This window comes from Siniperca chuatsi, linkage group LG20 (assembly GCF_020085105.1).
Source record: "Siniperca chuatsi isolate FFG_IHB_CAS linkage group LG20, ASM2008510v1, whole genome shotgun sequence".
Taxonomy (NCBI): domain Eukaryota; kingdom Metazoa; phylum Chordata; class Actinopteri; order Centrarchiformes; family Sinipercidae; genus Siniperca; species Siniperca chuatsi.
The window spans coordinates 17,081,282-17,108,736 of record NC_058061.1 but is presented as its reverse complement, the minus strand read 5'-3'; the positions used below and the strand labels follow the sequence as shown (position 1 = coordinate 17,108,736).

The following is a 27,455-nucleotide window of genomic DNA, read 5'->3' as shown; positions in this document are numbered from 1 at the left end:
CTTTTGATTGAGTGTCAAGCAGGGGTCATGGACTTTTCAGGCCCTTACAGGCTGTCCAGTTTTGACTTTCTAAATCTGACCCGTATATGACTAGTACGACAAGCCGGTCTTGCCATCTTTCTGTGACAGTTGCACTCCACAAACTCTTTTCTATGTATTCCTCACTAGCTGTACAAATACAGATTAAAAATTAACTTTTGTTGCCTCTGACAGTCATTGTCTGTGTACTCTCCTACCAGTGTTGTTTTTGTTTCAAGAATAATACTCTGTTCAAATGCCATAAAGGGCTCGTTTCTGATGCTGTTGAACCTTTTCTATGGTGATGTTTTGTCTTAATGACATGTTGGGCAGATTACAGGTTGTTGGCAACATGTTTAGCAAGAAAGCAGGCTATGTGCTGACAGGGAAAGTATGGGTACATTTGTTAATATCTCTGTGGTTGCACAGTACAATGTTGATGATTGACTTACACCTGGGCCACTGCAATGACCCTGCACATCACCTGTGCCACTTCTCCCTAGGAGATAGCAGATCAACAGTATATGCAACATAGAAGTGGTATACATCATCAGCTCAGCACTGTGTGTCACGTTTTTCTAGTCATAAATCTGTGATAAACATTGTGTTTTGGTTAGGCTGCTATTCAAACTTTGAAAGTTTAGACTGTGTAGGGGCTTAGAACGTTATGATGGAAGTATATGATGGCCATTCCTATGCTCAATTATGTCTCATACGTTGTTGCAGCAGTTTTTGGGCTGATACCATTTGTTACACAGATTTGGTGCAAAATTCAACAATTTTTTACCACTTGAAAATTGATAACAATGGTCAAAAATCCCTCCAAAATACCACATTAAGACACCAAATCCTTGAAGAACACCACAGAAAAATTCATGCTGTGATTTGGTATCAAAAAACTTTTGACATTTGGAGATTTCTGTAAGAATTGCATTTTTCGGCAATTGGATGGCAAGTACTTCTGTTCAGCCATACATCCTCTGAATGCCCAAGGTCTCTAGTTTGTGGTTGTGACGTGTAATGAGGCTGTGATTATCCTAGAGGTCACAATAGGTCATTTTATACAGTGAGGTCAAGTTTCAAAAAAATGGTCTCACTACAATGAAATGGCTACTATGGGGACTAACATCATCACACATGAATACAATTTGGCTCATTGAATCTACAAGCGTCTTATCTTTCCAGTTACACCCAATATATGCAATTCCAATATTCTTTAGGGACCCCAGTATGCGTAAATATTCAAATACACCATTTTAGGCGAAATAGGCGAAAATAACTACATGGTTTTTGCTCAAAACTGCATGGGATTAGCATAAAGTCGGCATGTCTGTAAAGGGGAGACTCGTGGGTACTCATAAAACCCATTTTCGTTCAGATATCTTGGGGTGAGAGGTCAAGGGGCCCCTTTGAATTTGGAGCGTTATTTAGCCCCCTTCCCGAAAAGCAGATGCCTTAGGTTATCTAGTTTCATATGATACCGCTATCTTCTTTTATCTTCTTGGTTAAATACCAAACACACCCAGTGGCAGAATAAGACAGCACTGCCTGGTAGCAGAATAATATAGCACTTCTCTGACCTACCCAAACCTTTTTTATAGCAGTGACGAGTCATTCATTGTTGAAACTTGTGGGTGAAAAGTATACTGTATTCCACTTGGGCATAAACATGAGTAGCAGATGCCCAATCTCTTTCTCACCCTCTACTGTTGATCCCACCTTTGACTCTAGTAGTGTGTTTACCTGCGTGCGTGCGAGCGTGCGTGCATGCGTGCGTGTGTACAGTATGTCTGCATTGCCCTTTGATCAAACACATGGTACTTGTTGCCCCGTGCCATTAAAAGAGCAGTCCAGGGCAGAGCAACACGCAGCGCCTGCTGTATCTGCTCTTTGATTCTGCTGGGGCAGCTCCGATGTTTATCCTACAGCGTCCCGTCAGCCGTGACAGTCGTTTGTTCCTTCTTCTGTCTTTCATAGCCTCCGTTCTCTCACTCGCTTGTTCACCCTCCCTATCACTTTGTACCCCAACACATAAACACGCACAGCATGTAGTGCTCCTAGTGTTGGAATCCTGCCGTCACCTCCTTTCTCTCCCCTTTCTTCTCTCGTATTTTTCATTTAATTCACGCTTTTTTTATGCAGAAGCTATTCATTATCTGCGTGTCTGTAAATTAATACATCAATCAAACCCTAATATAGTTATCTATTTTGTATACTAAGCACATGTCCTGAAAGCTTCTGTGTGTGCAGTTGGTGATTCTTATTCTGAGAGTCTCTCCCTCAGACTGCAGTGTGATGCTACATTACAGCTCTTTAGTCATCAGTACCGAGAGTTTCTGTTGTCTCTGCATGGAGGATCCGCTTCCATTGTCAAAGAGACCACTGCAGGTTTTCCTAGCAACCCGTGAACATTACTTTTCAGGCCTTGATGCAGCCTTGAGTGTCGACTAGTTTTATTCAGGCATCTTTAAGTGGTACTTGTCATCTGTTTTATTCTCTACTTATCTTCAAACACACATAATCAAGCAACATCAGTGTCTGGTTTGGCCAGTGTATGTGTGTTTTTATTTTGTTATTTTTAATGGATTTTAATTTGAAATATTGCATTAGTTTCTTGTAGTTATTCTTTTCCCTTCTTAAAATGGATTCCTTTTGTAGTGTATTTTTGCCCCAGTGCCATTTTTCAGTGTTTTTTGGAGTTGTTTTTAAATCTTGCTTTCTGTAATATAGTAGAGCTTTTTTAAAGTTTTAGCTATAGAAAATGTATTTTGAATTTACATTGACAAAAGTGGAGTTTTGATAGATTGATGCATTTGGGATTATTTGCTCCTTTCTCTGTCCTACCAGGTTTGACCCCATGGCTAAGCATGACTCTTGACAGCAACTAGCCCGGACATCTCTTTCCTCTGTCGCTTGTTCTCTCTGCTACTAGAGGAACGCATGAACTCATAGACTGATATTATTATTATTGATTTATTAACAGTTGATATACACTTACCAACCAAGCCTTTGGTTTGCCTTTGTGTGGTTGGGGTCGCCTCTCACCCATGCAGGTTGTGATGCACTCTGAAATATATTTGTAGGGTAAACATCCCTATTAAGCCCACGTACCATATAAGCCCACATGCAACTTCTGAATCAAATAAAAAAGAAACTACATCATCATTTTTGCTGTGTGAAGTTTCTTCCAATGAAGCTGCTTGTTATGTAAATGACACTTTTTTTATTGTAAGCCAATCAGATTTGTTGATATTGAATTATTGAAGCACATGTGTGACAAGTGCCTGCTGATCCCAGAAGAAGTTGCAAAAAAACCTGGTTTTGGTACCCTCAGAAGATAACATTTTTTGCATATTTCTACTCCTGTTTTTGATAAGTACACATTTGTTATCAAAATTAAGTGATTAGTGTTTTGAATAAGACATATGTTAGAATATTTCTTGGATCAGAAATATTGTTTCTTTTTAAATCAAAATATGAATTTTAGCATGCCAGCAAACAGACCACATGCTGCACTTATACAGTAGCTGCATAGTATGGTTCATTGCAATGACATAAAGCATGATAAGCATGTATAGTTTACATTATTGTATGTAGTTTATATTATTATACTGTTAAATAGACAGTAAATGTGCATGTTTATCTTTATTTATTTTTTAATTAAAGTTTTTACCTGGTGGGCTTAAAGGGGGCACTTGCAGAGAAATCACACAGTCTGGGCTGGATGTAAATGACTATAGCTAATTACTTCTCTGCATGATCAATTTTTACTTTTCATGCTATGTTAGTGCACCATGAATAGATTTATTTCATATAGTTGTTTTTTTAATGTCTTAACCATAAATTCACTGATGTTCCCTTTAAGCCAACTTGACTGTGTTTCAATGGGGATTTTCTCCCGTTTGACTTTTGAACCATTTTCCTCCCTAATTTTGACCTCACCTGATGAATCAGCTCCCTAATTCAGATAATTAATACCCATATTTATATATTGTATATTATATGTTATTGTATACATTATATATAATCACCTCAAAGAGTATAGGCCTGCGTTTAGCCTAGGAGAACGTAGAAATTGCAGAATTGGCATCTTGTTTATTTTAGAAGTTAGAGGCTAAGGATACATGAGCTTCAAGATGTTGTGACTGATATCTCTACACAGTGAACTGTATGTTTTAATGTTACTCCAGAATGAACTGAATGGTTTTAAAATGTGTTTTTACAGTGTTTCAAACTACTAGCCTAAGTGTGATTAACATTAGAAAAAGTTATTGTTTAATTGTAAATCCTTTTTACATTGACTCATTTACTATCCTCAGAACATTGGTATTGGACCTGCAAACTGTTTTTCTTTCAGTCAGTCGGTCTTAAGAAATCTTCACAAAAAACATCTGCACTTTCAGTACATCATAGGATAGAGATATAGACAAAATGACAACACATATTGAAAGATGAAGTATTGAAGAGTAATTTCAACTATAATTTTGATTTTGTTCATAAATAGTTTTTTGGCTACATTCCAAAGAAGACATGTAAGTTTAGCTTTTTCTGCTTTGACAACACAGCAAAAAGGCTGGTCATGCCTATTTCAAATGCCATTTACAGGCCATAAGATAGGAGTGGAGACAAAATGAAAATAGCTATTGACAGCTAAGAAATTACAGATTTGAATAGAAAAGTTTGTATTGTTAAGATTTTTAAATATATATATATATATATATATATATATATATATATATATATATATATATATATATATATATATATATATATACTTATCAACAAATCATGAAGTGGGCTTACTTGGAACACCCATGGGCTTAAAGGGAATGTTAGGTACCCATTAAGCCCATGCCAGGCTTTTGACATATTTTGACAAATTAAACAATAAAACATTAGAAAATGGTATAAATTAATTATTGACACTTCAAATGATAGATTTGACTTTCATTTTAACTTAAATGTTCTCCCTTAAATTGGGGCAGTATATATTAAAAACGTCTGAAAAGCAGATTTGATGGGCTTAATAGGGACAGGGTTTTTTTCATTCTCACTCTTCTGTGTTTGTGTACTTCTTTGCGAAACCTGGAGTGAAACCAATATTGACAACTTGCTTTTCAAGATCTTTGCATGTGACTAAAGCTTGGATCAGTTTATCCCATCAAACAATCAAAAAACATCGAAGGGAGTGACTTTCTCTTTTATTAGAACCCTGTGAAAATGTGGACCACATATACCAACGTCATTGAGCTGAGGATAATAGTTGTGCCAGATACTTAAAATGGGAATTAAGTGCTATTTATCTTTCCGTAGTAGTTTGTGTTCCAACTCTTTGTTAGAGAAACTGAGGGGAAGGAAGATAATTCTGTAGCAAAGAGTGAAATCCGGGACCTGCCTGGCTGATGTTAAATTTCATTGCCAAACCACAAACTCCCACTGAAAGGCAGCCTGAGAGAGATGACTAGCACTTGACCAGGGTCAATGCATGTAGAGTCCCTTTTCTAACAGCTTTGTCTCGGCCCAGAATATTCAAAACAAACAGCTTCACAGCACAGGATGCACTGTTTGATTGTAATCTATAGGAAGTACTTACATGCTACAAAGAATAGGTTGTTTAATCACTAAAGATGCTGTTACTGCAGTTCTTTCACAGAAAACCACTGAGGTTAAACTGTTGAACATCAAGGCCCGAATTGCCTCTGTAGCATAGTGTTTTAGTGGCACTTAATCATAATTAAGGGGCAAGAAAGTGGCTGTGGGTCAGAAGCCAGGTTTTAGTGAGTGGGGTAATTTTGCAGTGGTGGCCAGATTCAACATGCACCATTTCAGATTGCTGGTAAATGCCAAGTGAACTGAGATTGACTCCCATGTTAATACGTGATGTCTGATTGGTGCAGAGGAGAATGCTATATATGATGTAGAAGGTCTATTGTGTGTATGGTCTATTCAGTGCCTTTTTGATTGCTTCTTTTTTAATGCGATGTCACAATCAGCTCATCTTTTATGTGGTAGCTTAACTTTTTATTACATTTATTTTATTATAAATACATTACTTTATTGTAATTTATATTTTATGTATTAATTTTTCATTTTTTAGCTTTATGCCTTTATGCATGACATGTACGTTCATTTATGGCTAGGGCTAATTATTTTTAGTTTTCAAAAAATTATTTTGAATTAATTATTGTTTTGATTATTAAAAAAACAGATGAAAATGAGATGGAAAAATAAAAAAAGGTCTCAGGTCTATTTAAAAAACATTCTCTCAGTTTTTCTTCCCACTTTCTATCACCAGTGGAATATTACAAACTTGTCATTAAAGAAGACCATGTTTAGTGTAAACTGCAGTGATCACCATCTTCTTGCAGCAGGATGTGAAGGAGTATGAAATTGGGGTGAAAATAATTTTAAACTAGTCAGTGAAAATCCGTGAAGCAGAAAAGGAAGAGCTTTACGTATGGCAAACAGCAGAAATTTAAGTATGTGTTTGTGAAAGTATATTTAACTTGCACTGAGGGACAGAGCATTTATTATAGATTATGACACAATCTTTAAAAGCTGAACAAGAGATGATGAAACAGGCGGTTTAGGATTTGTTGTTTTTGGATACGTAACATGGCATCAGCATTCAGCAACTAGAATGGACAACATTCAGATGTGTTGAAACCAAATGTCTAGTAATGTCCCTTAGTCACCCTGGACCGCCTAATGCCTTTGGCACTTTAAGGACCGACAGGGAGAAATAAAAGCAGCCATAGGAACACAGTGGTCCTCAGCCAAAAGCAACACATCAGGATGGTTAGTAAAGAGTGCTAACGCTGTGGAATGGATGGATGTGGGTGCTGCTGGAGAGTGATAAATAGCATAGATGTTCAGACTGAGCAGTCTGTCATCTGCTGGTTAAGAGACTGTTGGGAAGCCATGGATACTAAACTGTTTGTTTTGCTCCCCGAAATGTTTCCGTTCCCTCTGTTTGAAACCACCACAGCAACGTCATATTCCAGATTATGAAGCCTGTCTGAACAGAGAGAACATTCATGCACAAACTGGCGTTGTTTCTCATGAGCAGCGGTTTGAAGTGATTATTCGGTATAATGGCCAACCCAGCTCGTTTAATGAATAATTTGGGCTGCGACTGAGCTCTTCCAGATGGCTGAAATGAAATGCCACCCTTAGCATTTCACCAGTTCGGTGAAGTAGTCATACCAACAGGATGATGATTATTATTCTGAATTACTGATGTTCGTGAGGAGCTCACAAAATATCGTAGAGTGATGTATTCCTCCTGTTGAGTTTTTCAGTAAGACGATTAAAGCAGTTACTTGATTTCCCTCTAACTCCTCATTCTCTCCTCTTGTTTCTTGTATCCACACAGGTAGCAGCGAGACATAACTAAAGGGACGGTGACCCATACCCCTGTTGCTTGCCTGGGACACTCCCCAATCGCCTCCTGAGGCAGGATGGAGCCCCAGGCTTCTCAGGGGCAGCCAGGAGCAGAGGGGGACTGTGGGATGTTGAGTCTGCTGTTGCCCAGTCCCCAGAGTGAGGCGGTGACCCACGAGATGGAGGAGCTGTCGCTGCAGCCCACACAGAATCTGCCTCCACTCAATGAACGCAAAAATGGTGAGGGCATGTTGCTGTACAAGCCTGTCATGGCACACTAGGACAGAAGATACATTAAACAGCCCACCATGATGACCTTGATGACCTTCTGCAAAAAACTAAGGACTCATATGTATGAAGTAAAATAACCAAAAAAATTATCAACAAATTGATTAACCTGTAATGGAAGTAATTGTTAGTCAGTCTCATCCTATATCACAAAGACTAAACAAAAAACTTAAAAAAAAGGTTGTTTTTTTTTTGTTGTTGTTTTTTTAAATCGAAGCGACTTGAGGGTATAAACAAATTAATTGGAAATTTGTGTGAAATGATCCTGGGTCTCTAAAGACCCAAGGAATGCATAAAGGGGGTTAAAAATGTGGAACATCTGTCTCCCTCAATACATTCACTGAAATTAAATTCTACATAAATCAAACACACAAACTTAACAGCTAATATATTGTATTAACATTATGCTCTTTGTTGCAACTCCTCCAACATGGTGACACATATGGCAGCCCTGTTTAGCCTTAAATACTCTTCATGCACACATGCACATGGGCACGTATTCCCTGAATCAACTAAAAGCTTCTCTTTTGTGCGGGGAAGTTATCCTCATCATGGTAGCCAGCCTGCATGTTGGCTTCTCATCACCCTCACGATGTTGGTGTTGTTTTGGCAGCCACATGGGACTGACTCAGACACTGATGGATGGGTATGCCATTACCAGGCTTTAGGAGTGGGTTAGATTCACTGCTGCCTTTGCCAGGTCTTAATCATGGCTTAGGTGGTGTAGGGAGATCACCTCAGTGCAATTACTGCAATATTGATCACCATGCTCAGAAAAATCTAATTTGTCAGATACAGTTAACAAACGCAGGGGTTTAGCCAGAGCTGTTCCAGGATGGATTTGGATAATTGTAGGATTTTGTCCCGTTGTGCGTGGTGGCTGCTGCTGTCTGCAGGAGAGCGCAGTAAAATGTCTTGACAGTGGAAAATTTCTGTGGAATGTCAACAGTAGTAGCACCCACTCATCATCTTGGCTTTTGTCATTTCCCCTCCAGTGAGAACACACACCTCATACTTTCCACCCTGTAAGCCATCCCCAGCACTTTGCCAACCACATAGTCCCCACTCTCATATTGCTTTTAACGTGCAGGTGTTAATCTGTCTGCCATCGTGACAGGTCTGAGTGTCTTATAGACCAAAATAGGATCTCTAAATGATAATCAGCTACTTTCCAATGTAGGAGGCAAACTTACATTCACAGAATTTTGAGAAGCTTATAAATGGTGAACTGCATAAAGTCTGACTTTAAAGAGATTGTTGAGAAGCTGCTTTCTCTGTTGTACAGGAAGTCCATTACAACTGATCTGCTGCCTTTGAATTATTTTTGGAATTCAGTTTTTAGTCAGACTTTCAAAAAAATAGGCCAGAGTTACGGGTGGGTGCACACACCCTCCCTTTTGCACCTATCTGGGTTTAGCAATCTTTTTAACACTCAGTGTTCCTGTTGCTATTCAGAAACGTGTCAGTCTTCATTAGACTTTCTCACACATAAACGCACATCACAGGCTGACCTACTGTGAGGTCTCTGGTTGTCTATGCATTAGTGTTATAGTGATATTGTCAGATTATTTATTTTAATTAACAGAGTTGAAAAATACTGCAAAATGATTGTGTCCATTTTTTTTTCTTACTTTGTACTTTTATCGGGTCACTTCAAAGGAATAGTGCAACATTTTGGGAAAACACTCATTTTCTTTCTTGCTGAGAGGTAGATGAGGAGATTGATACCACTCTCATGTCTGTACATTAAATATGAAGCTAGAGCTATCTTACCTAACCCTATCATATCTGTCTGTTCAATATGAAGCTGGAGCCAGCAGCCTGTTAGCTTAGCTTAGCTGGGAGACTGGGTCTGGGAACAGGGGGTCTGGTTGCCTCGTAACAAGTAATGTTTTTACCCTTGTTTTTGTACTGATTAAACAAACGAGAGACAACATGTTAATTAGTGAGCTTAAGAGGTGCTGGTAGGCAGATTTTGTTAGATTTTGTTTGTCAGATACAAAAGTCGTCTTCTCATCTAACGCTCAACAAGAAAGCAAATAAGTGTATTTCCAAAAGATGTTTAGAAGCTATTCCTTTAATTAATGCATCATGCCTGTAAACATGTCATTTCTGGTCATCCTTTTTATACCACTGATTTTTTTATTTCACACATTTCATCAGCTATCTTTGCCAATTGTCTTATTTGGGTTGTCAAATAGGTTTTAAATCCACCTCTAGATAATATTTAAAAGCTCAGTTTCACCTGCGTTTTGACTTCAGGAGAAAAAGACAAGCCTGTGTTTCCTCCATTGACCTGCTGACTTGTATTGTGTGTGCGTGCCTGTCTCTGTGTGCATCAACAGCTCAGTCATGTCATCCACCTCTCTCCTCAGCCTGCTTAGGTCACAGGTCAACATGTGTTTGTCAGTCAGAGCAGCATTTCCCGGAGGAATTTAGGAGAATGCCACTGGCTGGAAGTCTATATATATCACCTTAAACAAACATGCCCTCACTGCATTCCTTTCTACAGCTACTTACTGAGTGTAGTTGGGGTCTGAATTGTTCATTTCTTTCAGGGATGTATAGCCCTTTTCCAACAAGCCCTGCAAAATGGAGCCAAACAGGAGCCAGAGTAGATTTTTTGCACAAGATTTCTGTAAATGTTGCACCACAGCTCTTGTTGGAATTGCAGCTGCAGTGTTCCCAGTCAAAGTAAGCAAAAGGTTATGACATTTTGATGTAAGGTGATGTAATAAGTGGTCTTACCCTGGGAGAAGGAGTTGCACTTTTGTTTATGTTTGTCACCTCAGCATATCTGTGATGATAATGAATGGACACCATAGAGATGGGAGAGACAAAATATGTAAAGTGGCGAGGCTAGCTGTTTCCTGTTGGAACAAGAGTGCTTGTATTTCACTGAAGGTTTGACGCATCCCTTCCTGTGAATGGAGAAATGTCTTTAGTCATGGTTAGTGTTTAATTTGTACAAATCTACACCTCCTCCTAGTTAATGTGACACTTGCTTGGGACACTTGTGGTGTTGCCACAAGCTCGTCTTTTCAGCCTGAAGATGCCGTTGTTATTGTCCTTTGTCCTTAATCAGTGCTGACTCAGGCTCTCGACTGCTCTTCAGTAGTTACAAGGAACCAGTGCAGTCCTCCACATCAGGCTGTGTTGGTATCGCCTACAGCCAGAAAATAACCCATCCAAAACTGGGTGAGAGAGGGAAGTGAGAGTAGAGGGGGAGGAGAGGGTTGTGGCCCTGCAATAAAAAAAAAGAGTCAGGGAGGGGTAGAGAAATAGAGGACGGCCCAATGTTGCTTCTCTGTAATTCTTAGAAGTGTCGCAACACTTATCATTCAGGATATGGCTATAAGATACACATTTTGGGCTTTAATACAAAGGCTGTCACCGTGGGATCAAATGGCTTAATCCCTCAATTGTATTTTGGACTGCTCTATAGGCCAGGAGTCTCAGTCTTAGACAATGTCCTGTATGGAGGTAGAGACACTCAATGACTGCTGCACTGGGTTCAGAGCAGGTGAGCACTCCTCTTCTTTGTTGTTATTGTCATGCCAGGTCCTAATCATGGCTAATGCTGTTGCCAGGTTGTCCTGGAGTTCTGTATGTGTTGAGGGTTAATAAAACACTTCTTACGGGAGGCGCCAGCTTGATAATGACTTCAATGCCCACCATTTTAACAGATCGAAAAAAGAGATGGAATAAATGATAATGGTATTATATCTAGTATTTTGGTGGTATCATTGTTTTGTTTTTGTTTTGCTTTTGGGTAGCAGTGGTCCAAACGTTAAAGCAGCATAATACCAGCCTGGGAAATGTCATACCCTGGTAAGATTAGGCTTATGGGGAAACAGAATGAAACAACATCCTTAAACAGCTACTGAGGACTGAAGTTGTGCTAGGTAGCTCTCAGGAGTGAAGTTAGAGTGAAGTGACAGCAATGAAATTCATAGTTCTCAGGCTCCCTCCAACAATGCTCATAATATGTATAAAAAAGGAAATGACATAAGTAAAATTAGAATCTAAGACATAAATACATGAAATAGTGTAGATGTTAAAATATAGAAATATAATATAAAATGTAATATAAAATAAAATATATATGTATGTACATACATACACTGTGATGTGTGCTGGTAGTAATAAATATATGGAGATGTTAACAGGTTGTGAAGAAAATCCCACAAGATAGGACTGACTGTTTTGAGCAGGCTTTTAATGCCAGCATAGGAATAGTTAGCATAGTTTCACCACACTACCATGCACTTTGTGTAACCAGTGTTGCAAAAAAATAAAAATATGTAAAATATGGTCGACTGGTCAGATAACTTGTGAGTGATATATCAGGGGGTGGGGAGAAGCTTTAGTATGTGGTTACCTTCTCAGTGATCTCATTTTCTTTCCTATTTTATTTTTATATACTACCTCATCTGTTTATTCATCTTTCTGCTGCTTCCTCTTATTTTTCTTCTCATGTTTTTCCTCTTTTTTTCTACTTAACATTACAATCAAAATGCCTCTGTTTTTCTTTTATAACATGTTTTTTTCCCTTTTGTTTTCAGTCCTGCAGTTGAGGCTTCAGCAAAGGCGAACCCGGGAACAGCTGGTGGAGCAGGGCATCATGCCACGTGAGTATCAGCACTGCCAGTTGTCCATCACTCACCGAAAAGCTAATGTGGTGTGGGTGGGAATATGATAACAAACTGGAACCCTGATAGCTGAGATAATAAACATGTTTGCTTTATTTTTTCATCTAGATTATTTGACTATAAACTTGTGCAAATGAAAATGTTATGTGTTGCAGCTCTGAAGAGCCCAGCAGCCTTCCATGGGCAGATTCGCAGCTTAGAGAGAGCCAGGGTAAGGCACCTAGTTTGGAAATAAAATGCTAAATGTGGACTTTAGAAGTAGAGGAAATGTAGCAGAAAAGAACATGACATGAAAATTTTGATGATTTACTGACTGTTCTGTGTCCGTCTTTCTCTCTAGACTGAGAATTTCCTCAAGCACAAGATCCGCAGTCGGCCAGAGAGAGCAGAGCTGGTCAGGATGCACATCCTGCAAGGTACTGGTGATTCTCTAGTTCTCACTGCGTACACTTATTGTATCATCTAGTGTTCCCTGTGGACCTTTTTAAATAAAGCATCGGAATAAAAAAAGTGTCCTAAGAATAGGAAGCCATATTCCCCTCAAAATGTTCAAACATTTATTACACATCTGAAACATCATAGAAATCAAATTGGCACCAGATGCAGTGCTATAAATGAATATTTCCCAAAGCAGCACCATAAACAAGAAATCTACAAGCTACCATTATACAGTATGATATATACTCTTATGTGACATGTTTTCCGTTCCTCAGAGACTGGAGCCGAACCCTCACTACAGGCCACCCAGATGAGACTAAAGAGGGCCCGGCTTGCCGACAACCTGAACGAGAAGATCGCCCAGAGACCCGGCCCTATAGAGCTGATAAAGAAAAACATCCTGCCGGTGGATTCCAACCTTAAACAGGCCATCATCGGTGAGAGACAAGGGAACAGTGATGATAAAATAGCTAATGTTGAAGGAGAGTAATTATACGCACATCACGTAGGTGCCAGGTTATCAGAAAACAGTGTCAATTAAAAAAAGGTAACATCTGCACACTTAATCGATCAAAGCGTTGTCATTATTAAACTTTTGTGGCATGGAGTTAAGTGTACAAGCGTTACCTTTTTTCAAAATAGCTAATGTTGCCATATTAGACAGCCAGTGCTTTTAGAGCATTTCTACCTTAATGGGCACTATCAGGAAGAGGTCTTTGTTTGATCGACCATGCAGGGAATTGGAGAGAAATTGTGTTGTGTATTACTGGCAAAGATTAAAAAACAGTGAGTAGTTAAGTACTAGACTTTATTGTTGTCTCTCAGTGGGCCAGGTGAATTATCACCAGGTGTTGGATGAGGACAGCAGCGATGCCCTGTCCCCAGAGCAGCCGGCCAGCCAGGAGTCTCAGAGTTCTGTCCCCTCTCCCGTGGAGAGCAAAGTGCCAGAGACGCCCTCTCCAGCCCAAGCACCGCCACCACCACCACTACCCACCACCATACTGCAGGTCAGAAACAGGACTAGTAACACTGGTGTTTGTGTATACCTGCCCTAAGGTAACTTCATAACATTGATATTGGAATTTACAGTGTTTATGAGAAGTTCAGTTGTTTTCTTTTCAGTTCTAAGTATCTTTTTGCTTCTTCAGGCCTTCCCAGTTGCTACACAAGCAACAACAGACTTTGTGAAAGTGATCTCTACCAATGAGCTGCCTGCCAGCCGCCCAGCTGTCACTCTCGCGCAACCAGTCTCCACAGCTGCTCCTTCAAAACCAGCCCCAACACTGGTGAAAGTAAGAGCATTATTTTCCCACCTCTAAACATAATATCACCTCTTTCTGTAATATTTGAAGGCTGCTGGACAAACCGTATGTTTTCCTGTTTCCTCCCACAACAGCAAAGCCAACAAAGGTCGCCCTCAGAGAAGAGCCGCAGTAAGAAGGGCAAAGAGCCGAAGTCCAGGGTGAAAAAGCTCAAGTACCACCAGTATGTTCCCCCAGACCAGAAGCAGGAGGCCAGTGAAGCACCCATGGACTCCTCTTATGCCCGACTACTGCAGCAACAGCAGCTGTTCCTCCAGTTGCAGATCATCAGCCAGCAACAGCAGCACTACAACTACCAGACTATATTACCAGCACCACTCAAGTGCGTGTATAAAACATTGGAACTAATGAGAAGAAAATAGTAACTGTATTGTTTTATTTCTGCCTATATCACAGAGAAAGAGTCGTATGGATTTATGTTTTTCAGGCCTTCCGCACTATTGTGTGTTCTGTAAAAAATATCTTGTTTCCTCTAAACTGGTTTGGCTCGCCTCCATAACTCTTTATCTGAAAACACCTGAAACCAAGCCAAATATGACCCAGAGGGCCATTAGCTAGTTTCCAATAACAACGTCTAATCATATGAATAACTAACAGGATGTTGCTGTTTTCATGAATGTCCTCACAGCATGACTAAGCTCCCTTTGAACTGTGCTAGTGCACTGTGGTTTGGTTGACTGGCTTTGTTAGTGAGGCGCAGGGCACAGGATGGATGGTCTGTTCATATTGGGAACAGATTTCCTCTCTCTCTTTCCTGTCTTTGTCTTTTATCTCTAGCTCGTCAATGATCTCTTCAATAATACTTCTTTGTCCACCTTCCCTCTTTCTCCCGCCTCCTCTTCCTCTTTTTCTGTTTCTTATTCATGTGATGCGTAAGTGTGTAAATGATTTCCTGAAATAACAATGACCTCATCTCTGTTTCTCTGTAGACCTGTGGCTGAGGGTCAGAGCAGCAACGCCAGCAGCCTGCCAACCTCCATCATGGTGTCTTTGCCCACTGCACCTCCACCTCCCCCTGTGCCTTCGGCCTCGGCTCGCCCAAACAACTTGCTCTCGAACCGCAAGCCAGGAGTCTTGCCTGCCAACCTGGAGGAGATGAAGGTATTTGGAAACCCATGTGTACCGGCAAACTCTTCACCTTTGTAGCTTGGAACAGCATGCCCCAGCAGCTTAGAAATCAAAGTTATAATTGTATATTTGTAATTGTAGGCTAAAGGGAAAATTACTGTTAAAACCTATATCAAGATCTTACACAGCCAGTAAAAGAATGTTTTCGTAGAAATTTGAAAACTTTACATAAGATCTAACAAGGTTTTGTCTAGTCATTTAGGAAGTTTCATAAAGCAATGATAACCTTATGGCACTTTGTATTTTAATATTTGTCAACTTCAAATCTCTTTCTTAAAGCTGCATTGGATTAAAAAACTATTAAATTAGCAGCGCAACCAAGAAAACACTGTTCTGTGAGAAGTGACGACTAACTACTGAGAGAAGACGTCTTTTATCCAGATACACATCTTTTAATCAGTAGTTACACACCAGAACTTAAGGAATAGTTTGACATATTGGTAAATCTGCTTTCTTGCTGAGATTTAGATGAGAAGATCAATGCAACTCTCATGTCTGTTTGGTAAGTATGAAGATACAGCCAGCAGGTGGTTAGTTTAAGTTAGCATAAAGATTAAAAGCAGGGAGAAACAGCTAGCCCTGCTCTGTCCAAAGGTAAAAAAGTCCGCCTACCAGCACCTCTAAAGCTAACTAACACGCTATACAGTATCTTGCTGTACAACGAAGTGTAAAAACACAAGTTGTGGTTTTATTTGTGGTTATGTGCAGGACTATTTCTTTGCCGTGATCAGTTAGTGGGGGGGGGGGTACTAGTACAAAATTAATGATATGATGATATTTATATTTGTCTAGGTGGCTGAGCTAAAACTGGAGTTAAAGCTGCGTGGCCTCCCTGTGTCAGGAACAAAGACTGATCTGATAGAAAGACTGAAGCCTTTCCAGGACAATCCCAGCACCTCTGCTCCTACCACCATTCATGCCCCTACCATTACCACACTCTCCTCCGTCCCCATGGAGGTCACCTCCAACGCTACCACCCCTGCTATAGTCCTCCCAGTCCAACAGGTGGCTCCAGAGAACATGAACTCCACGCCACCGGTCTCACCCATTCCAGCTGATCCCTCCACCCTCCAACAGGATGTAGGCATGTCTGAGGCTCCTTCTGAAACACAAATGATGAACTCTGTCTGGGCAGGTCCACGGTCCTCACCTCTCTCATCTTTCCAAGTCCCAGAGGAAAAGGACAGGAGGCTCCATGAGAAGGAGCGGCAGATAGAAGAGTTGATGAGGAAGCTGGAGCAGGAGCAGAGGCTGGTGGAGGAGCTGAAGATGCAGCTGGAGGTGGAGAAGAGGGCCAGCACCGCTGACTCTGCCTCTGTATCTCCCAAACTCCCCTCTGTACCTGCCATGAATCCTGCTCCTACTGTCCTGAACTCAAATGTAGTAAAAATGGAGGGTACAGTCCTGTCAAACTGTTCATCCACTCCCGCTACAATCCCTAACTCTATCCTGGGCTCCCAGGCTCTCTCCCCCCAGCCGACAGTGGTCAAGTTGGAGGATGTGACTGTTTCTTCTGGCAAGCCACTCCAGCTCCAGACCCAAACACAGCTCATCACCCAGATCCAAACCCAAGCCCAGCCCCAAGTAACCGCCAGCCCACAGCTACTCCCCCAGTCACAGAGAAGTCCCAAACTCCAGACCCAGCCCCAGTCCCAACCCACAACCCCCAGCCTGCAGCAGTTCTTCATCAGCCACTCAGGTGGGGTGTCCCAGATGCTGGGTCAGCCTCAGACCTTGTTAACCACATCTGTTCAACCTCAGACTCTGCTGACCAGGACTGGCCAGGCTGGAACTCAGATCCTCCTCCCAGTCTCACTACCCAACAATGCTACTGCAATCCAGCTGCCAAGCACCACTGTCAGCCTGCAGGTGAGATTGCAATAAAGTAGAGTGACATAATGTGTTGTGGTGTCAAACTGTTAGAACGTGTTTACCTGCTTTAGGGAGTTACAAATTCAGCTTAGTTTTAATGATGACAAGACAGACTATGTTAGAAAACCTGATGTGTAGACTCAGAGTTGTCTTGCAAAATGATGTTCTTATACCGTTTCCCCTTTATTTCAGCCTGTTCTTCAGGCCACGGTCTCAAATCCAGGCCTGGTCCAGGCCTCAGTTCCTCAGCTGCAAACCACTAAGATGGAGACGGCACCCAGCCAGCAGTTAGCCAACCGCAACCAATTGCTACAGGTCAGTCACGCCACATAACTAGTTGCATTTCTGTGAGAAATTGTGCTACAGTGACTTTTGCTATTGTGTCATTTTGCCCTGACTAAAACACCAATGCTTATCTGTTACTGTCCCATGTGTTATTTAAGGTGTTCCTGAACTCTTGTAATGTGCCCTGTAATGAACTGTAGAAGTACTGCTGTAGCTGATGTGAGCAGGGCAGAAACTAATGATTGTTTTGATTATTGATTAACCTGTTGTTGTTTTTTTGTTTGTTTTTTTACTAATTGATTCATTGTTTGGACTGCAGAATGAAAATAGATAGAAAATAGTGGAAAATGCTCATAACGATTTCCCATAGACCAGTAGACCGTTTTGTCCAATGAACAGCCCAGAACTCAAAGATATTTAGTGCATTAGTCATGGTCATATCTCTTTGTCAAAAGGTATCTACTTTCAGATTTAGCTTGTTTCACATTTTAACATAAATTCAAAATCCAGTGGGTAAGCTGTTCCACAAGATAATTAAGAAAATTGTGTAGAGTTCATGAAACTCTACTCTTCCCACTCCTGTAGCTCTATGTGAGTTACAGGAGTGTTTGTAAAAAATGTCCCGTTTGCTGTACTTTTATTTCCTCCTTTAAAACAACAGCTAAATTGGTTTTGTTTTTATGTTGATTACCAGATTTATGACAACTTGATTGAGGTGATAGTGGTTTATTTCTTTTCCGTCTATCCTTTCTTTTCTTTTTTTTGAAGGGGATTTTTGTGTCTTTTTTTATATCCATCTTATTTTTGTTGTGCTGTTATGATGATGTTAATCCCATGATACATGATGGACTGATGTGAGACTCTGTCTTGTGTCTTGACAGACTCTGACTATGTGCAATAACACCATTGGTTTGGAGAACCAGACTAGACCTGAGATGAACACCCAGTGTTTCCTGAGAAGCTCCCCAGAGAACAGGGTCTCTCCACAGGCTTCACCCAACCACCACATCTCCAACGGACCATTCAATAAGGTATCAGTGCTGAGTTGTTACTGGAGCGGGGGGAGGTAGTTTGGTTCAGTCTATCCTACTTACTGGATACTTTTTGAGATAATTTACTGTTTCATTTGAACAATTTTCCCAACTTAACTTATAGTTTATGCTTCATACAAAGGGTTCTTAATCCTGCCTGTATTTTCTCCAAATCTCTCTTATTCTTCCAGTCTTCTTCTCCCCAGCCCACCTTCATCCTTCAGCCCACCTCCCTTGTTACTCAGCCTCCCAAGACAAGAGAGCCTCCCCGCTATGAGGAGGCCGTGAAACAGAGCCGCAACTTGCACGTCAACAATGTTTCACAGGTTAGATACACACCAGCCACAGCCCAAGCACACACACCACTAGGCACCACTCAAACCATGCCGTACATTTCTCCAGCAGTTCTCAGCTGCTCTGTCCTTCAGATTACAAAAAAGCATAAAAATGTACGATTTTCCAGCCTTGAGGAATTGGTGAACCAGCCTCAAGTCTCTTAACCTCGTTGACTGTCTTTTCAGGTTCCCACGGCAACCAGCCAGCAAATGGATGACTTGTTCGACATTCTCATAGAGAGTGGTGGTAAGGAGGTGCACACTGACAGTACAAACCCAGAACATTCTGTTTAGTTTGAGCAAATTTACTTGTACCCCAGGTGGTACTTTTGCAGTTGTCAGAGGGTATGTGGAAAGATTGTGGAGTAGCTCAAGGAATTTGGAGAAAAATAACAAACAGAAATTATGATTTGACTAAAATATATTCCTTGAGTCAGCTGTAACGCATGAACACTACATGTTGCAATTGGGAATGTGTGAAACTAGTTACCAAGGGAGCAGCGAGGTCTAAACAGTTGAAGTAGTTAGCTAAAAGTAATGAATAAACGGTTGAAGTAGTTAGCTAAAAGTAATGGATAAACAATTGAAATAGTTAGCTAAAAGTAATAGATAAGCTGTTGAAATAGCTAAAAGTATTTGAGAAACGGTTGAAATAGTTAGCTAAAAGTAATAGATAATGGTTGGAATAGTTAATCTAAAAGTTTTGAGTAAATGGTTGGAATAGTTATCTAAAGATAATGAATAAACAGTTGAAATAGCTGAATCTGAAGGATAAATAGTTGAAATGTCCAACTTCTGCCACTTGTTGTACAACAAGGGGGTTTGGCAGATCAATTGTATGAAAAACATTATTGTAACAATATCCACTGATATAATTAATAGTGTTAAATAACATCCGTTTAATCAGTTCGTGTTTCAGTTAACTTACTTGGAACATTAAAGTTGTGTTTTTGAAGGGGTTTAGAAGCTGCTAACACCAAAAAATGTTCTATAGTACAAGTTTCTGAGTTTTAGTGTCCCACTGTGAACAAATTGTTCTGTTAAATTTTATTTAAAAAGTCTCTGTCACTACCAGTGCCAGTCTTCAAAGGAGCCCTAATTGGTTGAATCGTCATAATAATCCATGTTTTTATCTCCCACCCGGTCTCCAGAAATCACTCCATTTATCCAGCAGGACCCTTCGGTGTCTCTCACTAAGACCGTCCCAGTCACAGCAAACATCACCACCCTGCCGGTCAGCACAGCTCTCTCCAGGCCGCCTCCACAGATCCAGGTGGCCCCTCCACCTATCCTGAGCCCCCTCATTGGCCACAGCCTTCCCAGCCTCTCCTCGCTGGCCACAGACAATCAGCTGGAGGCTTTTCTGGAGCGAACACTGGCTGATACGTCGCCAGTGTCAGATCCGCGCACACAGGGCCTGATGGAGGAGCTGCAGGCCCAGCTGATGGAACAGCAACCCTACTCGCCGATGGACACATCAGACCTGTCCTTCTGTGATTCCTCTTCGCCCCCCTCCTCGCTCAACATGGGCCTGTCTGACCCAGGCCTGGACAATATGGAGTGGCTGGACCTCACCATGCCACCAGGTCCTGCTGGGGCACTCACACCACTGGGGATCCCAACGGACTTCCTGGATACACATGACCTGCAGTTGCACTGGGACTGACGGAGAGATGGATGAAAGAAAAAGAAAGATTGAGTCAAGGGAGTTGGCAGAGCAGCTGAGCCAGGAGTGAGAGATGGATGGATGAAGAGAAGAAGAAAGTCAGCCACAAATAGGCTGAGTTTCAACATTTTAAATAAGGACGCAAAAGGAGGAGAAAACATGGCTTTTTGTGCCATATCACTCTTACCAGTACATCCATACCATCTGTAATATTCCCACTATACTACAGTAAGAGATGCTGTACAGTAGTGCACTGATTCAAGTTGAACTACAAGCAGGAGTTTGCACAGCTTTAAAAGAGGGCCTATTATGGCTGAACAGCCAGAATAATGTCATCACTAAGGTGATCATGGTCACCCGTAGAATTAGTGATAAAGGGAACAGACTAGACTTTTTTAGTATCTGATGTCATGATTTTAATGATCATTTACAGAGATGAGGAGACAGAGCCAAATGAATACTGGTAGCATGGACTGTTTGTAAAAAAAATCTTTAAACCACACTAATACAGCTTTCTCTCTACAGAGAGCCTGAATAGAATTGATTGCTGATATTGCCGGATTATTTCTACTGGAGGTTTGGCTGGTTGGCTTTCAGTGTGAACACTGCTTCTATTTTACTGTGTAAGCACGGTAACTAAATGTAAAAGGGTTCATAAATACTTCCGGCGGTAGTCTGATGTGAAGGTCTTTGTTCCACTGAAGCATACTGTGCCATACTAGGTTATAAAAGCTGGTCGTTAAAACACAGTAACTGTGTGACAGTTCAAAGACTACAGATTAAAACTAGGTGTAATTAAAATAATGAAGGGGGATTAGACTCTCAATAAGAATTTGAGGCTTGACCTGGAACATCAGAGCTTTATGATGTCAGTACAGCCTCAGCTATTGACCACTTCGCCTGGGAAAGCTTAGACTAAACTAGTCTAAGTGCTTTGATTGGTTGCTTCAGCCTGTCTGAGATGCTGGACAGTCAAATCCGTGTTCCCTTTATGACTCGAAGCCAGACGTGTCAGTCACCTAGCCAAGTTTTAAAGAGATTCCTGGCTGAGAGGAGGTCAAACCCCTGTTCACACTGGTCCAGTCTACCACATACTGTAGATGACATGTTTGCTGACTAATCTGATATGTTGTATCAGATGTGACTCTTCTGACCTATCACGACCCTCCGGTCAAGCTGATGAACCAATGACTCGACTTCAGTCGGACGACGAGAGGAGCAAGCTCCTCCATCTATGTGAGCGCTATGCACTAGAGGCAGAGAGATCTGAAGATGCGCCTCATTCACCTCAGAACAAGGAAATGTGAACTCTGCATATCCAAGATGATCGGTAGTATGAAGTGATCAATACGGCTGTGATCGGCATGTGGCCAAATGCTCCAGAGATACTGCAGTTGTTGTCCAAGTATCTTATTTTGAATGTAATTTTGAAAAGATTGAAAAATGGGACTTTACTAGCAAATTTGGCAGCTTTTTTTTCTTCTGATAGTAAACTGACATAAAACAGTGGAAAGGGAACAAATATGAGTTTATGACATGCAGACACACATCCATAATAGATGTGAACTGTGTGTGTGCTGCAAGTTCTATCAAGGAATAAAGATGTCTTTGGAGAAGATGAAATTATAGCTAGCTGTCCTACAGTATCCCTGCACTTTGTCCTTGTCTGTATGTGTGTGTGTGTGTGTGTGTTTCAGGGTGGGAAATTACTGCATCACTAGCCAACAAGTGTGCTAGTTAGCAATAGCCTGTAGCTGATAAGTTAGTCTGCTTTAACAGCCCATTTATCGAGTGAATCATTTGGAGGAATCGGAATATTCTAAAGTAATATTTGGCTGGTAAATAGTCTAACTTGTGATGCATCAGCTACTGTGGACAAAGTTAGTTCCCTGACCAACTGTGTGTGTGTGTGTGAGAGAGAAGCAATGTTGATGTGTGTGTGTGTGTGTGTGTGTGTGGGTTAGTCTTCCTGTCTTTTGCATGTACACCCGTGTCCCAGTGTGCACGATTGTATTCACATTTAATCTTGGGCCGTTTCGGGCTCTTTCTCAGCCGTCGCCCACAAGTTGTCTGAAGAAATTTGCTAATATCTGTAAAGTCAAATCATTTGCTATCCAGTCAACATATTCCAGACGTAACTCTTCAAAAGGCTTCTGATGACTGTTAACTGTTTTTATCTGTGTTGTTCAGTCGGTGTCCTACAGTCAAAAACGCACCTTTGAGGTGTGATACACAGCGAGGCGTTAGTGAAGAGGGCTTAGCTACTTTTAAAGCCGTCATAAATTCCAGATGTTTATTTTTAATGGATTGCATCATATCCCACTCACTGTTCCTTTTCAAACCTAAAAATTGAGTTACTGATTCAGTATCAGTATTCAGTCTAAATATTCTTTTGGGATTGATACAGTCTTACTGTATGGCACTTTGAAATAAGATTGCTTTTTTAATTGTCTTTTGTTTTTTTAATCAATCATGTCCAGTGAATCACATTTACAGAACATTTGAACCACTTTATTCTGTCATTGCGTCCATGGACACTAGAGGGCGTTGCCTCTCCTCTGTTGCTTCACGGCACATTTTCAGTTTTAACTGTTGGTACTACAGGGTCACTGCCTGTATAATGCTGATTTGCTGTTCGCTGTTCACATCAGCAATAATGTGGTGGCCTGAGCAAACTGACTGAGAGCCCTTTATATCAACGCTGTCTTGTCAAAGAAGTGTGATGCTCTTATTGCTGCACATTTAATATCAGATCAGGCCGAGACACGTTTCTTTCTACAAACAAACACATGTTAAACCATCTGTTTAAGCCCCATTCAGAGATGGCGTCATTCTCCTGGTCGCCTCTGCTTCGTGCACCTTTGGTTGAGTTGCGTCGGGGTGCTTGGACCCCGGTATACCTGCTTGCAGGTCTAGTTGTATTTCTTTTTTTCCACATTGTGTTAAATCCTACATTGGATGAACAGTAAGAATCACTAGTTGATTGTATCCTAGAAGAGATGACGAGTTAATATTCTGCTTTTTCTTCAGTCTGTCAGCTTTTAAGGCTGTCAAATTTGATATTTTGTTGCCAAAAAGGCGGTGGAACATATTATCACATTTTGTTAATTTTCTCACATTTTTGTATTTAGCACTTTTTTTTTTTTAGGGTGAACAGTAAAAGAAAAACCATTTAATCTTGTTTCCATTCTTATGTAAAATATGTAAAAGATTCCATGTGTATATTTTTGGTTTGAGTTTTTCCATTTTGTTTTTTCATATCAGACATACACAAACCTCTTGGCTGCAGTGTTTAGGGGTCTACACATGTATGCGATTTACGCTCGATGTGACGCCACTTATTGGCAATTGTGGTTGCTGACTGGCCAGACAGGGACAGCTAAAAGCAATAATGGCTGCTCTCCCTTGATATACTGTACTTACTATACTGTACTGTATGTCAGATCCTGCCTTGATTTTATTAATGGAAGAGCTTTTACTGCAGAGTAATACAGTTTATAAGTTCAAAAGCACTTCATATCTGAGTGGTTAAGTGGGGGGTTTGTTTGAATAACCCTCTTATATTAGAGGTTTGTGGAAGCACTGTCAAGTCACTTTCATAGTTGCAGTTAACCGGTTTTGGCTCAGGCTTCCCCATATTCACGTCAGCTCTCCTGCTTGTCCTCCTTCACCTGCGCCGTTTACCATCATGTAAACATTTTACATTTTTTGGCAGAGAAGCTGAACTTCAGAACAGAGCTCTGTACAAGACTTTTCATTAAAATAGATGTATTTTGGAGACATTAGTGGAAACACAGTTGATTTACATCCTTCATTGTAGCCAAGTCTCCTCTCTATCCCCACTGCCCATGCCATGCCATGCCTCTTGCTGTTTGTATGCCATATGTTTTGCACATTGTGTACATATTTATATAGATGTAATGCATATTTTTATACATGTGTAACATCCATGGGTTCTCTATTTTGTAAATACTCCAAAATATGTATATAAGTACTGTATGCCTTTATGTGTCAATAAACTTTGGTGTACTGTGAATGACTCAGCAAAAGTAATTTACAGAATAATTCACATTTTTATAAAACACATTACAAACAATATAAACAATGGTAATGTTGCCTTTTGAATAAATAGTGAGAGAACAGAAACAGAATAAACAAGAAAGCCACTACATTTGTATTACAGTATGTTGTGGTTGACAGTGTTTGAAAACAGGTCTTTGTTGTCGTGTTTGCATATGTTAGGCTATGTATTTCCATTTTCCTGACAGATAACGGATGTTCTCAAACATAGTTTCCTTATACCGAGGAAACTGGTCACAAAGGTCATTGAATTGTTAATAAACCAGGAAGCTGTAAGCCGCAAAAATTATTCCTTGTTCCTTTTTATTTAGGGTTCAGTTTGTTTGGTGCAGCCTTCAGGAGTTATTAGTATCTGAATCATTAACTAGATATTACTGAGGATAAGAAGTGAGCAGTATTTTGAATAACAGTGTTTGCATCTGTGTGCTGAGAGCATGAATTAAGTTTTGTCATGCAGATATTCTGGTAGGCAAACAAGCTGACTTTCACAAGACCAAGAGCAGTATGTTTGTAAAACAAGTCCTTGTCCAAATGAAAAGCAAAATGAGAATATGCTTGTGGAGTTTCCTTAATGTAGTGCTGGGGGGAAAATAACGACAGCTAAGGCTGAGTCCCAAACAGCTCCAAGACCCCAGGAAATTGTCACTCAAGTACAGAAGCCATGGAATCGTACTGTACAAATCACACCAGGGCTGTTAATATAGTAGCCTCCATGTCAAAATGGCTGGTAGGTGTGTATGTGTGCCTGGCACTGCGGACACAGGTGTTGGACGTTCTTCAGACGGTCCATAAAGAAAGGGATTACACAGCAGCCTGCGATACACCTGCAGAAGGAAGGGAGTGAGGATGTGACAGGTGATGTGGTCAAAGATCAGTCTTTGCAACAGCAAATGTGTCACTGAGCTCTCTACAACAACTAGTTTGTCTTTAATACTGACTGTTAAACACTGGATAATAGTGGTCAGTTTAAACACAAAATCATTACAGACTCAGTGATGTCACTTACACAGTACTATCCAGTGGTGGAATGTAACTAATTACATTTATTCAGGTATCGTACTTGAGTACTAATTTGAGGTACTTTACTTCAGTAATTTCTTTTCATGCCACTTTCTACTTCTACACCACCACATCTCTGAGGGAAATATTGTTTTATATTATATTTACTTCACCACATTTATCTGACAGCTTTAGTTACTTTACAAATTAAGATTTTTACACAGAAAACATACGAAGAGCTTATAAAAAATGATGTTATAAATTGAACTACCCAACAGTTTATTCAGGTTTATTCAGTTCAAGTACAGCTGAAACTATTAGTCGAGTACTAATTACTCTTAGTAATTTTTCATGTAAAAACATTTAATGGTTCCAGCTTCATAAATGTGAAGATTTGCTGCTTTTCCTTTTAATGATTTTAATAATTTTAATGTATTTTTAATAATGTTGAGGTTTGGACTGACAAAAAAAGCATTGTGAAGGTGTCACTTTGGGCTCTGGGTCATTGTGACAGCATTTCTCCCTATTTTCAGAAATTTTACAAACCAAACAATCAATCGATTAATGGAGAAAATAATTAGCAGATTAATCCATAATGAAAATAATCATCAGTTGTAGTCTGATACAAAAATCATCTCCACCTCAACCAACTACAACAGTAAAACCCTGTCGAAATCGCTTAGATTTTATTTTATTTTTATTTTTCCATTGGTAAAAGTGGTACTGCAGCCTACAATGGAGTTATGCAAGTGAAATTTTGCAGGGGAGGTATAGACGGATGCACGCACCTCAGACGCTAAAAATGACATGTCAACCAGCAGGTGGCGCTATAATCAAGGTAAACGCGTTTTGGCCAGAATCGGCCACATATTACATCACACATTCGAAACCCTTACATGCACGTGTTCCCCGAATTGAGTTGCATTTTGTGATTTGGGCCACGCCCATTTCCGCCTATAATTTTTTTGCAAAATCGCAAATTTTGTACTTGGAATCTATGGACTGTCCTGATCCTGAAAAGTTATTAAAAGAATTTTGATACTCCAAAAAATGCAGAAGTTATAAAGGAACCGATTATCACAAAACTTGGGCAAGTACTTTCCCATACCCCACCGAGGCTCAGTGCAAAATTTGGCACCAATCGGCCACTAGGTGGCGCTACAAATGCGAAAAGTTTAGATCTCGTAATCGGCTGCATGGATTCATATGAAATTCAGTTTGCACGATCTAGGGTCATGACTTAGTTGATGCATAAAATTTGGTAATGATTGATAAAAGTGGGCGTGGCTTATTACAAGAAATGTAAATTTCTACACGTTTCACATTCCAAACATCAAAAAATCACCTGTACATCCCACAGAGCTGAAATTTTTTCAGCACATCCACTGATGTGTGACAAAAGTTTGACTCACTGCAACCTATGGTCAATTAAGAAGTCCGTCATTCTATATTTTTCAAAATATGTGAAACCTACTTTTTTTAAACTAATCTAATTGCAAATTCAATCTGCATAAATTGGAGCAAAAATAAAAATAAATAGAATGAGTAATCTAAGGCATGGAACTGGAGCTGGATGGACATTTCTATTTTTCTGGGCTGCGAGATTCCTAAGACTGAAGGCTTGTCTTTTGTGGTTTTGTTTGACAGAAATGGTTCCTCAAGTGTGTAACTTGTTAAGTCATACACATACAAAGCTCATAAGCTCACTAAAAGAGCCCCCCTCACGGGAGTACAGACTTCTGATGAATGTTGCAGGCCCTAGTTAGCAAGTAAGAAACCCACAGAAATACATTCATGGTAGCTGTAGTATGTGGAAATTATGTGCACATTTACAATTTTAGGATCAACGTCCTTTATGTAAATGTGATCAATTACTGTCCCATTTTCTGTGTGGTGTGGTTACAATTTGACTGCAAACTGTTGCATGAGGTTTTCTATGGATGCACTTATGGAAGTGC

At 40.3% G+C, this 27,455-nt stretch overlaps 2 protein-coding genes across 7 annotated transcripts in view; one reads left to right on the top strand and one right to left on the bottom strand.

Annotated features, from left to right (window-relative positions):
- mrtfba (myocardin related transcription factor Ba) overlaps positions 1–24,454 on the top strand; it is a 27,731-nt gene extending 3,277 nt beyond the window's left edge. For 2 of the 4 annotated variants that reach the window (XM_044177483.1, XM_044177484.1), the window contains exons 2-16: positions 7,394–7,641; positions 12,255–12,320; positions 12,497–12,552; positions 12,682–12,757; positions 13,055–13,216; positions 13,605–13,786; positions 13,928–14,071; positions 14,176–14,423; positions 15,031–15,202; positions 16,022–17,098; positions 17,294–17,416; positions 18,268–18,417; positions 18,609–18,743; positions 18,939–18,999; positions 19,904–24,454. In XM_044177483.1, the coding sequence (XP_044033418.1) occupies positions 7,479–7,641; positions 12,255–12,320; positions 12,497–12,552; positions 12,682–12,757; positions 13,055–13,216; positions 13,605–13,786; positions 13,928–14,071; positions 14,176–14,423; positions 15,031–15,202; positions 16,022–17,098; positions 17,294–17,416; positions 18,268–18,417; positions 18,609–18,743; positions 18,939–18,999; positions 19,904–20,418 (3,330 nt within the window). In that variant the 5' untranslated portion in view covers positions 7,394–7,478 and the 3' untranslated portion in view covers positions 20,419–24,454. Of the gene's footprint in view, positions 1–7,393; positions 7,642–10,999; positions 11,213–12,254; positions 12,321–12,496; positions 12,553–12,681; positions 12,758–13,054; positions 13,217–13,604; positions 13,787–13,927; positions 14,072–14,175; positions 14,424–15,030; positions 15,203–16,021; positions 17,099–17,293; positions 17,417–18,267; positions 18,418–18,608; positions 18,744–18,938; positions 19,000–19,903 lie in introns of those variants that run through there. The other 2 variants (XM_044177485.1, XM_044177486.1) reach the window with 2 other exon arrangements.
- The window catches only part of LOC122867136, a 19,930-nt gene continuing 13,001 nt past the window's right edge, over positions 20,527–27,455 (bottom strand). For all 3 annotated transcript variants that reach the window (XM_044177490.1, XM_044177491.1, XM_044177489.1), the window contains one exon: positions 20,527–25,322. In XM_044177490.1, coding sequence (XP_044033425.1) covers positions 25,214–25,322 — 109 coding nt within the window. In that variant the 3' untranslated portion in view covers positions 20,527–25,213. The remainder of the gene's footprint in view (positions 25,323–27,455) is intronic.